General features: G+C 35.4%; 1 protein-coding gene across 10 annotated transcripts in view; it reads left to right on the top strand.

Moving 5' to 3' along the window:
- Nucleotides 1-12984, top strand: part of NAV3 (neuron navigator 3) — a 908237-nt gene that overhangs the window by 846544 nt on the left and 48709 nt on the right. For all 10 annotated transcript variants that reach the window (XM_044941915.2, XM_044941916.2, XM_044941918.2 and 7 more), the window contains one exon: nt 9131-9242. In XM_044941915.2, the coding sequence (XP_044797850.2) occupies nt 9131-9242 (112 nt within the window). The remainder of the gene's footprint in view (nt 1-9130; nt 9243-12984) is intronic.

Genomic DNA, 12984 nt, shown 5'->3' with positions numbered 1-12984 from the left:
TATGACGACCAGTAACTTACCTCTGGTCATGAAGTTAGTGACCTAATCTGAATTCTTGGATGAGTGTCTAAAAAGTCTCTAAAATTGTGTAGAAATATTTTTAAAAATCACATATGTGTAAAATGTGAGCAGATGTCCATGGTTTTCCTCTAATTTTCAAAGAAATCCATAATCCTAGGTTTTGGATAATTTCATAATCAGTACTTATATCTTTCCATGAGGATGACTTCAGTTTTGGCTTCAGTTCTATAAAGTCTGGTCTGGCTTTAAAGAACTAGCATGTGTTACTGAGTTTTGTCAGGTTATCACATTTTTTTAAAATTTAAAAAAAAAGGTGAACAGTTCAGTTAAACCAAAAGAGAAAATCAAATATGCCTATAGATGCATGGTATGAATATAAAACTATATTCTGCCTGCCCTTATCTTTCATTTTCCTATTTCATAATCTATCCTGCCGATGAAAGAGAACATCCTCTATCCCTGTCAAGTCTGTTCAAAAACAGATGATAACAAACGGCTTTGACCATAAATATAAATTTTATCTTAATCTTTTGGGAGGATACATATTTACAGTTTCACTAAATAATATAAGGACTCAGCAAACAGTATTACAAGGCCTTTTTTAGGGAAGCTTAGTGGTAACAATTATAAATGTTAGAGTCCAGTAGCCTTGTTTAAATCTTGGTGAGGTCTGCCAAGAGCTGTAGAATCTACCTTTCCTAACTCTCAACTTTATAATTTTGAAAGCAGGTGTTATAATACCTACCTCATAAAATCATTATGAGGAAGAAGGGAGGTATTATAATGTATCACAGGCAGTGAATAATCAACAAATGTTACCTTTCTTGACATTTTTCTTCTTTCTTCCATAAAAAAAATGTAAGGTAAACCAAATTCATCGCTGGATAATATTTAAGTGTCAGTATCTTTAAGAAGTCAAAATTAATATATTTTGCCTCTGCATATTTCCTTCAGTTCTTTTATATTTATAGGCAAAATTTCTCATGGAAATCAGAAATATATACATGTATATTACTTTATAATACCTATGAAAAATTTCTAAATATTTTTCAATATATCTCTATACTACAAAGAATTATATAATTGTTTTCATATTATCCTTGAAGTAATATTGCCAAAATTGTAAAGCTTTCTTAGAATATATCATAATGTCTGCAATTGCCCTTGACATTTTTTAACTGAAAATGGAATGATTGCTCTTTTAATTGAAAGCTATATAGCCACAAAGCAATGTTCATTTTATTAACATTGGGTTTTTTTAACATTAGTGTTATACTTTGTTAACAATGTTTACTTTATTAATCTGGGATTTATAACTTGATTTTTTTCCAAGTGATTTTAAGAATCTTATAAAATTTATTGGGTTATGATATAGCACAATTCAATGACAGAATGTATTGAAAACCAGTAGAGGAATGTATGTAACAAGGTGCTTAAGCCTAGGTAATTACTGCTCCAAAGTAGTGATTTACTGAATTGAATTGATCTCAAAGAAGCTAAGGCACAAAGGGAGATTTCTTAGAATGTGTAGTTTTCATTTTCTGACCAGGAGAGTGTAATTTAGATTGAAGAGACACACTTACAGACACTGAATTCAAGGACAAATTTATTGTAAAGTTTCTTAAATTGAGGTCATGAAATAACAAAAGACAAAACCGCTGTTCAAATAGGCATTTCTCTAAAAGCCGAGGGCATAACATTTAGCCATATTTCAGTAAAGCCATTTCTTCAGGGAGCTGAGATAAAAGGGCATATTACTCTCTGGTGATCCAGCAATCCCGAGGAAAAAAGAACAGATAATATAGAGCACAGGTTTTGACACTCTCGTCTAGAATTCCAGGGTTCCTTTGTCCATTTAGTCATTCACCAAAGTTATGTTGAACTTCTATTGTGTATGAGATACTATTTTAGCTACTGAGAATTCAGCAGTGAAATACAAACACACATACACACACACACACTTACATCCTAGTTAATAGCTGGTTATAATATAAAATAGAGTTCAAATTCTAGTACATGATAGATTGTGATAAAAATATAACTTCAACATGTATGAGTTCAGATGAAGACATGCACCACTGAAAAACTTTAAAGCTGAGAATCAGTATGCTGTACTGAGAAGCGAGGTGGGATGCTAACACATGAAGAACTGAAGGCCAGGATGGTCACGTGTGCTTTGTTACCTAGTTAACAAATAGATGAACTACACTAACACTCAAATCCAAGACTCCTGCTTCAGTGTGGGATTTTTAATAATCATATGGCATCAATATCCTGAAAACTGTATCAAATGTTTAATTAGAAATAGGTCCCTTGAATAGTGTTCTAAGATTCCTCCTTGTTTCCAGGTGCCAAGTCACACTGATTCTCTTGCCAAATGTATGTGCCAAAGCACTGCTTTTATATATGTGTAGCCTGGTCAAAAAAAAAAAAAGGAAAAGACATGTATGAATAACTCGGGAGACAGAAAATTATGAGGTACACTTAGAAATATAACAGGATGATGCCCTGACTGTTTTCACAGAGAACCATTGCATTTTCATACTGGTTTGTTTAGTTTGTAAGTAAATATTATGTATTTACTTATGTTTTTTTTTTTTTATTGAAGTGTAGTTGATTTACAATCTTTTATTAGTTTCAAGTATAGAGCAAAGTGATTCAGGTATATATAGCTATATAAGTTACATCTATTCTTTTCTAAATTTTTCCCTTGGCGGTCACTGCAGAATACTGAGTATAGTTCCCCGTGCTATATATAGGCCCTAATTGATTATTTGTTTTATATAGATAGTGTGTATATGTTAATCCCAAACTCCTATTTTTCCCCACACTGCTTTCACCTTTAGTAACCATAAGTATGTTTTCCATGTCTGTCGACCTAGTCACACTAGTTTTATAAATGAGGTGGCACACAGGACACATGCCAGGCTCTGGGTGGATGAAAAATAAACTCAGGAGAGATGAAGGATGTAAGTCATAGAGGAAGGAACACCATGGAAGAGAAGAGCAAGGAGGGAAACGAAGGGAAAAGGGAAGGGAGTGTGTGGGGAAATGTGGAACCAAGGCCTGAAAGATATCTAAGGAATTTGGTCTTTGGGGACAAGGAGCCATTCAAAGGTTTTTGACACCAGACTAACAGGATGAAAGATAGTTAATGGAGGTAAAAATCTTGACTACATTTCCCAGTAGTTTAACAGCATTTCCAGTAGTTGCCAAAAGATCAAGCTTCCTGGATAGTTCAGTGGGTAGAGAATGCATCTGCAATGCAAGGAGACACAGGTTCAAACCCTGGGTTGAGAAGATCCCCTGGAGGAGGAAATGGCTACCCACCCCAGCATTCTTGCCTGAAGTATCCCATGGACAGAGGAGCCTGTCAGGTTGCAGTCCAAAGGGTTGCAAAAGTGTCAGACACGACTGAACACAAGACAAGATTCACACATTATAGAAGAGTAAGTCTATAAATAGGAGTGGACGTCCCAGGTGGCGCTAGTGGTAAAAAAACCTGCCTGCCAATGCAGGAGACATAAGAAAAGAGGGTTCCATCCCTGGGTTGGGAAGATTCCCTGGAAAAGGGAATGGCAACTCACTCCAATTTTCGTGCCTGGAGAATCCCATGGACAGAAGAGCCTGGTGGGCTATAGTCCCTGGGGTCACAAAGAGTCGGACATGACTGAAGCGACTTTGAATGGATGCATGCATGCATTCTACTTAATTACTAAGTAGAAGTAATTAAGGTAATTGTCAATAATGTTTGCCTGTACAGCAATATTATTTCTAGGTACTGCCTGATACCTACTGCTCAACAAATTGTAATGGTAACATAGTTTGATCAAGAATTTTACCAGGATTCCAGGTCCTTGTCCCTTGACTAGTACCTTTCTACTAAGATTGTTTAAAAGAATTGAGATCTAATGCCCTGAAGTATTGTGATGAAACAGTATCTTTTCACTGCATCTGAAGTGGTACTAGCAACGTACCAGCCTTGCCAGAATTGAAAAAAAAAGTCACTAAAATTATTATTCAGGATTTTATTTTCTTATGCTACAATAAAGGTCATCAAAATGGCAAGAATTCTGCAAATCTATATTTTTATGAATGAAATTTTTATACAGCTACTGCTGTTTTGCTGTCCTTGAAAATTTACTAAGGCTGTGTACTTACTAATAATTAAAAGACTCCCAAATCACTTCTTTATATCTAGTGCCAGAGCTGATTAGAACACATTAAGGTGTGGTAGGTTAGTCTTGTTACAAGGTCAGAGCACAACAGAGTGATGTATTTTTGTATGAGTATTGGAGCTCAGATATTGATCTTTGTGCTAAATATAATATCTAGGGTTTGCTTATTCTCACCTCTGTGAAACTACTTTTTTGGATAGCTAGATGAATATACAATTAAATACTAAAATAGGAAATTCAAAAGCAATTCTCTGGAAGTGGTTAACATAAAAGCTAAAATTTTAGTTGAATTGGGTATTTTACATTAATTGCTCCTAGCTCACATTAAAATATTTATATCTAGAAATTTTTTAAAAAAAATTTATCACTAGACTCAGAAAATGCATTCATTAGCCTTTTAGGGTGCAGCATAATTTGAATCCACAAGTTACTTATAGATTCAAGTTACCTATGCTACTGGGATTTGATGAGTTCAGTTCACTTAGAGCCAGGAATGTCCAGATTCATTTGGTAGAAAACCTCATGGTATTTCAAGACACACACAAGGGAATGGCAAGTGGGACATTGTCAAAGAACATGTCTAATAACTAACATGTCTTCTAATGGTTCGATAATGTGGAATTAATTGTGTCAATATGGGGAAGCAAAAGGCAGGTTTAGTGGAAAAATTTTAATAACCTTGCCTAGAAGTTCTGGTTGGTTGATAAGATTTGTTGCCAAGCTGTGGGATTCTCAACAAGGCCTGTCCAGGAGAAATTTGGAAAGAAGTCAGATGTAGTTAGGAAATTCGGTTGGAAAAACACCAAGCAAGGCTAGTATTCTGACACAATATTTGATCATTTTATTTTGAAGCATTTAAAATCTGACCGTGATAACTTGTTTTGCCTCAGAAATGTGTACAAAACAGTTAGAAGAGATATTGACTCCATCTAACCTCTTTTACACAAGAAACTGTCATAGAATACTGAAATCTTACATGGCAAGCTTGTGTTTGAGGCATCATTATCTTGAAAGGCTCATTGTAGGTAAATAAAATTTTAGTTCGGTTCTCACATTTTAAAGTATCAGTTTTAAAAAGTGGGAAATATAAACAAAATACTATCTGATCATCTTATTCCCAAGACCCTCTGCAGAGTTGTCTAGGCCCAGTCTTCTCTTTGGCACCTAATGAGCGGAGTGGAACAGAAAACTGCTGAATTGGAGAAATAGACTTCAGATTCATCTCTTGATGGTACATACCTGGAGGTTCTTTCTGAAGGCTTAAAAGGGATCCTCAAAACTTAAGTATCTTCTATTAAGTCACCTTTAAAATGAAAAGAGTATGTTAATATATTTCAGATTATCAAAGAATTTTATAGTTGGATATCGCTGGAACTCACTTCTAATTCTTTTTCTCATTCACTCTCTCCCTACCATGGCCAAAAAAAAAAAAAAAGAAATACAGAAACCATAGTTGTACTTAGAGGCAACGTTGCAAGTTCCATGAATTATAGACATCTTAGAAAATATGTAGCTTAAAAAAATGTGAAAAATCAATTATAAAGGGGAAAGAGGAACCCTAGAAGTAAACTATTTAAAAAAATTGCTGTCTCAATGAAGTTTTGAAATGCTTTATATTCATTTACATACTAAAAAGAGAGAAAGAGAAAAACTTACTTTGTTGCCATCCAAAGGATGTAATTCCACTGATTTAGCTATATTGAGACTTTTGTTTTATAATGAATGCTAAGGTTTTGATGTTTTTAGTATATGGCATGTATTTGATGAGACATCCTCTTGTTAAAATATGCAATAGAATTGAATTGTTTCATCATTCTTTGAAGGGAAGAAACATCTGTTTAATATAGACCAGAGATTTGAACAAAATCATTCGAACATTTATTGAGATCAGATCATAAGTCAGATGAAAAGATAAACTCTTCAACAGCTAACTACACTCAATGCATTAAATGGTCTGGACATATAGAGAAGGAACTTTTTCATTTTTCCTCAAAAGAAAACTCATGTCATGTCACTGTGTATAAAGATAATTCACCATAGTCCTTAAGGGTGAAGAAGAATATTCAAAGCACAGGAAGAAATCACATGGAAAGGCTCAGAGAAAAATATGTGCTAGTTTGAGTTATGGTGAGGGTGGGTCTCATTAACAGAAGAAAGAAAAAAGGGATTTGGGAAGATATGGAGAGATAACTAGTTCAGAGCTGAACAGATTATCAGTGTAGAATTTAGCTATTTTGTTTTTTTAAAGTCAATGTGACATTTTATAGGTACTTGCTTATACTTACAAAGTTCTCCTGAGGAAGTACTGAGTTTGGCTAAACTAATTTTTTCATAGATGTGATTTTCCCATATATATAATGGAAGTATTTCTTACATAGTTATTCTTCCTTTTGGCTTACTGTGCCGCCCTGAGTGATTACTACCCTGCCAATAGCTGTTGTTTTTAATGTGATCATTCTATTTCATTAAACACAGTTTTCTGAAAAAATCAATATTACCTGAACATTCTACTTCTAATTTAAAAAAAATAATAGTTTCTAGAAGAGACTTCTTTAGAAAAGATCAAAATTTGAAATAAATGAAACAAGTCAACCAACCCATAAAATTAAGCTAAATTTTTAGACATTTACATGAGATTTAATTTTCATTTTTTCCTCTTTTAACCTAAAGGCAAATGTTTTAGCACTGTTGATTTTAAATTCAAGTATGAAAATCTGAGTTTAATTAAAATTTAACATCCATGCTAGTTGTAAAATTACTTAAATTATGTGATTCATTAAATATGCACTATAGGTGTTCTTTTGTGAATATATTTCTGGTAAAAGCAGAATGAATTTCCAGTAAATATTTTATCACTTGGGAGATTTATCTTAAATGGGAAGCATATTAAATTTTGGTAAAATAATTTATTACTAGTTGGACAAGGGGCAAAATATAGATAGAAGTTGGAGAGACTGAAAAAATATGACAAATTGTGATAGATTTTTTGTCACAGTATTGGTAATTTTCACAAACATGTTCTTTTTCCTTTATGACAAATAAACGCAAGTGAAATTACAGTCAAATATTTGAGGATCCATGTGTGAATCCAAGAGGTCACTACCGATTTTCTATTATGAGATTCTTTGATTTATAAGCTATTAAAAGTCTATAAGAGTTTTTTTTTTTAAATGCCTGTCTTCTAGGAATATGCCAGATACTCAAGGAAAATAGATATATGAGGTGCTGAGTATCTATTCTGAACCTGGATATCATTTCAATTAGCACCATCCATCTTTTTTTAAAAAAGTGTTGAAGGCTGGAATAGCCATTGGATATTCCCATGCATGAAGCAGTTTTCTTCAGTGGCACTTATCATAACCCTGCTTTTTTTGATACATACTGGGAGACATTAAGTAGGAATAAACTGCTTACTACTGAGTGAAGGACTCAAGTGCAGTTCTTTGGCTTTATGCCAAAGATTTTGGAAGAAATGATGAATGACAAATATATTATGGAGGAATTCTCCTCCTAAGAGGTCCACAGGATTCTAATTTTTAGGATTGCTATCACAGCCAGGGATACTCCATGTTTTTGTGCTCCTGATGGAAACACTGCTTTCGCTGAAACAACACTCCAGTTCCTGGTTGTTATTGCTGCTACTGTTATCTTATCTTCCTTATAGTGAGTCCTTTATTTCTGGTAAAGATACTCATTTAAATAACCATGGATGATGAAATTTAGATAAGAATTTTAATTGAGACATAGCTTAAAGTTACCCTAAATTCAATAAGAAAATGGTGGTGGTGGTGGTGGTGTAGTTGCTAAGTCGTGTCCGATTCTTGCGACCCCATGACTGTAGCTTGAGAGACTCCTCTGCCCATGGGATTCTCCAGGCAAGAGTACTGGAATGGGTTGCTATTTCCTTCTCCAGGGGATCTTCCTGACCCAGGGATCGAACCCATGTCTTCTGTATCTCCTACTTTGCAGGCAGATTCCTTGGCTGAGTTACGAGGGAAGTCCCAATAAGAAAATAAGTGTCATAAAATTTTTATTTGTAAGCTTTTTAAATAATTTGACTATTTTAAAGACTATATGTTACATATATTTCTATTCAGTTTTTAAAAATTCCTGTATTTCTTTAGCTTGCTGAAGCTAGGTCTTTATACTAGGAATTTAATTGCCTAAAACGTGCCAAAATCTAAGATGACCTTGATATGATAGCAGATTTAATAATATGGCATTTAATAGGAGTGACTTAGGAATGAATTCCAGGTTTTGTTATTGAATATGAAGACTATTTCCCAGATGCAAAACAGATGGGAAAATCTAAAATCACTCATTTGACAAAACCTCAGGGTTTCCAATTAACAGTACATGCAATATGATATACTTTTGGTAGTAGTAATAAGTTTGGTGTCTAAATGAGCAATGTGCTATCTTGTTTTAGGTCACATTGGTCAGCTTTGGGTGCATGCACGCTCAGTCATGTCTGACTCTTTGTAACCCTATGGACTGTAGCCTGCCAGGCTCCTCTGTCCATGGGATTCTTCAGGCAAGAATACTAGAATAGGTTATCATTTCCTCCTCCAAGGGCCTTCCTGACCCAAGGATCGAACCTGCATCTCCTGTGTCTTCTGCATTGGCAGGTGGATTCTTTACCCTGGAAGCCCTCAGTTTGGGGTACACTTTTAGAGAAATAAAGACTATTCAGATCACATTTGTAAGAGAATAACCAAAACATTATTTTTTAAATTCTCTATCAGATTTAGCTTCTTACATTTACAAGTAAAAGATTGTAGGATACAGCTTAGAAGGTCAGCCAAGCATCCAGATCTCCCAGGACAGTAGCGCTACATAAAACCAAGCTCATTAGATAGGGAGCTGTGAATAAAAGTGGTTTGTTCTTCTCTCTAAAGTATTAAAGCTTCTAAATTCTGTTTGTTTCACAGGAGTCTGAACTGATAGAACTAAGAGAAACCATTGAAATGCTGAAGGCCCAGAACTCTGCTGCCCAGGCAGCCATTCAGGGAGCACTGAATGGTCCTGACCACCCTCCCAAAGGTATATTCAGAAATCTTGCCATTTTTTCATGCAGTCTGATAGGCATCTATTTTTATTAATTAGAGCAAAGCTGCTTTTCCTCAGTCACACTGCCTTTGATAATTGCTATTCTTCAGAATCTCAGAATTTAAGAACAGGAGCCTTCAGTATCAAACTGACCTTAGGAATTGGCTCCTACAGTCGAACTCTTCTCTCCTCTTGATTTGGTGACGTTGGGTCTAGAGAGGGTAGGTAATAGATTCATATCTGCCATTGAGCAAAACAAACCAGAGAAGAAATATGGAAATTTGGATCTTTATATAAAAATATAGCAATCAATATGGTGAAGTAGTGGGTATTGGGAGCAACTTGTCCTGTGCAGTTCAGTTCAGTCTCTCAGTCGTGTCCGACTCTTTGTGACCCCATGAACCACAGCACACCAGGCCTCCCTGTCCATCACCAACTCCCAGAGTTTACCCAAACTCCTGTGTGGGGGCAATAAGAAATATATTTTTTGTAGAAAACTTAAAAAGGGTAAGAAAATGGACTAAAAGTTGGTGTGTTTTTAATTATTATTTTGCTTCAGCAGGGCTTTCAAGGTGGCTCAGTGGTAAAGAATCCACCTGCCAATGCAGGAGACAAAGGTTCAATGCCTGGGTTGGAAATATCCCTTGGAGAAGAAAATGGCAACCCACTCCAATAATTCTTGCCTTGGAAATTCAGTGGACGTAGGAGCCTGGGAGGCTACAGTCCATGGGGTCACAAAAGAGTCAGACCCAACCTAGTAACTAAACAGTAACGATGCTTCGACAACCTTAATGATAAAATAATCTTTTTTGCCGCCACCCCTACACCTTTGATTGCCACTGAAGAAATACTCTGTGATAATGTCATGTCATTTTTTTCTTTACATAAGTTCTACTTATTTTTAGTCTCTGTTAAGTAGCATTCAATATGCTCAACTCTTACCAGCTGACAAAGGCTTTCTTAAATCCTGAGTGCTCTGTCATCTCTCTTCCCTTTTCCAGATGAATTTTGGGAATGTTTGATAGAATTCTTCGATGTCTTTAACAGCCAGTCATACTTCAGACACTGGAGTGTGGTTTTTCTTTCCACTACTCCACCAAAACTGTTCTCTCCATCATCAATAAGGACTTATATAACTCTAAATGCAGTACATTTAAAATTCTTATTATATTTATCATAGAAATAGCATTTGATACTGATGTCCATTCCATCCTACTTGAAACATTCACTTCTTCTGATGCTCTTTACATGCATATTCTTATTCTTCTATGCTTTTTGAAAGTTTCTTTCACCGTTTCTCTTGTAGATTCACTTGCTTGTTGCATTTGTTAAATATTGATGTTTCTTAGAGCCCAGTCCTAAGCTCTCTTCCATTATGATTTTATACATGTTATGATTCTCTTCATCCTATCTAAATTTTTATACAACGCCATCTAATACTCTTTCTATAATTATTGTTTTTGTGTTTATAACTGTCAAGTATCTCTCTCCAGGGCAGGCTCATCTCTTGAGTCACACATCTGTAAATCCAGCTGCTAAAGAGGGAACTCTACCTGGTTATCTCTGGATGTGTGTTTATCACCTGAAACTCAGCATCTCTAAATTTGAACTTGTCTTCTTCTTTCTCAGACCTGCTTATGCCTTCAATGCTGCTTTCTCAGTCAAAAGCATCACCATCCTTCCATATTACCAGCAATCCTCCTCTCCTCACTCAGCAAATCACTAGGTTCTGCTGACCCCACCTCTTAAACATCTCTTGTTTCCATTTCTCCGATCCTCCTATCACCAGTCCTCATCTCCCCGCTGAACTGCGGCCACAAGCTCCTCAAGAGCCTTCCTGCTCTGTGACTTTCGCCTCTTCGTGCCATTCTTCACCCTGAGACCAGAGCAGTGGTCCAACAGTGTATGCCTAACAGGCATCCCATTGCCTTTAGTTAAAATGCAGACTCTGTAACATGACATAATCTCTCTTTGCCAGTTTTGTTTGTTCAACAAGTGTTTAATGATCATCATTTATGTTCTAGGTAGTCTTTTAGACATTATGTCTTGCATTTTGTCATTTCATGCTTTAGCTATCCTGAACTTCTTTCAGTTCTTCAGAAGTTCTTTACATATTCTGTTTATTCTGCTTGGCACTTTCTATAGTGTTTGTTCAGCATAAAAACTTTCTGAGATCTTGCAAGGGTTAGCCTAAACATACCTCCTTGGGGCTTCCCTATTAGCTCAGTTGGTAAAGAATCTGCCTGCAATGTAGGAGACCCAGTTTGATTCCTGGGTCGGGAAGACCTACTGGAGAAGAGATAGGCTACCCACTCCAGTATTCCTGGGCTTCCCTGGTGACTCAGCTGGTAAAGAATCCACCTGCAATGCGGGAGACCTGGTTTCGATCCCTGGGTTGGGAAGATCTTCTGGAGAAGGGAAAGTCTACGCACTCCAGTATTCTGGCCTGGAGAATTCCATGGACTGTATAGTCCATGGGGTTGCAAAGAGTTGGACACAACTGAGTTACTTTCACTTCACTTTCACGTACCTCCTTGACTCTCAAACTATATGAAGTCCCTTTGTGATATGTTTTTGAAAATAACTATAGTTCCCTTAAAAAATTTGCATTACACTTTGGTGCCTTCATTTATTTATGGTCTACCTTTCCTGGTTGATAGCAGGGTGGTTTGTTTTCTTCATACGAAATCCTGGCCATGTTGATGCCTTGTATATGAAAGGGGCTTATTCAAATTTTATAGAAAATATTAATATAAATTTTTAAAAACAAAATTTAAGTTTTGGGAAAATAATTATATAAAGTGAGATATACTGAAATTAAAAGAAAAACTAGTTCTCTAAGGGCTACTTCTGTTAAGAATTTAGCAACTTACCATGTCGGGGAGTTAATTTATATGCAGCATGGAAAATTACTGCATATTTAAAGCTTATCTTAGAGCTATAATAAAGCAGCTTATGTTCTAAATCTTCATGTTGTAAATAGGTCCAGAAGGGATTTAAAAAGGCTTAATCCCTTCTTTACTGTGGTACAAGACACTGAAGGAAAACTTTCTGGAAAGATTCATTTTATCTCAGGCAACAGGTAGCTTAATGTCTACTGGAATTGAAAAATAGGAATTCCTTTGCTCAGATTTGTGAGAAGGTAGACTAAAATGAACAAAAGGATAACAGTTACTAACAAATTGGTCAAGAAAGATTAAATGATAGTTTTATAAAGTTTAAAACTAACAAAAACAAATAGTTATAAAGGACTGAATGTAAATAGGATATTCAGATTAATATTAAAACTCAGTGTTACACTGAATGAATTATAAAAATATATTTATTCAACAATTATTTGTTGATCACCTACCATATGATATACTCTGTATAAAGCCCTGAATATATAATGGTAGACCAACTAAACATAGTCTTTCTCAACATTTAACTTTTAATCTTAAAGGAAAGCAGAAATAAAGAATTGTTGTGATGATTAGGGTAGCTGAATGTGCATATAAAACAGTTATAAGTTCTAAAATGGACAAGAATGTGTGCCATAGAGAGCAAGGGTACCAGAGTACCTACTCTGGTTACAGAGTCAAGAAAGTCCTTTACCAGATAGTAATATATAAGGGGAAACCCAGGGATCAATTGTCAAGGCAGATTTTAAATACTGACAGAAAAGCATTCCATAAGGGTCTTAAGATAGAAAAGAGATCCAGGCCCTTATGAAACTGACCCCAAGAAGATAATGATC

The sequence above is a fragment of the Bubalus bubalis genome, chromosome 4 (assembly GCF_019923935.1).
Source record: "Bubalus bubalis isolate 160015118507 breed Murrah chromosome 4, NDDB_SH_1, whole genome shotgun sequence".
Classification (NCBI taxonomy): domain Eukaryota; kingdom Metazoa; phylum Chordata; class Mammalia; order Artiodactyla; family Bovidae; genus Bubalus; species Bubalus bubalis.
This window is presented reverse-complemented; position numbering and strand designations above follow the sequence as displayed.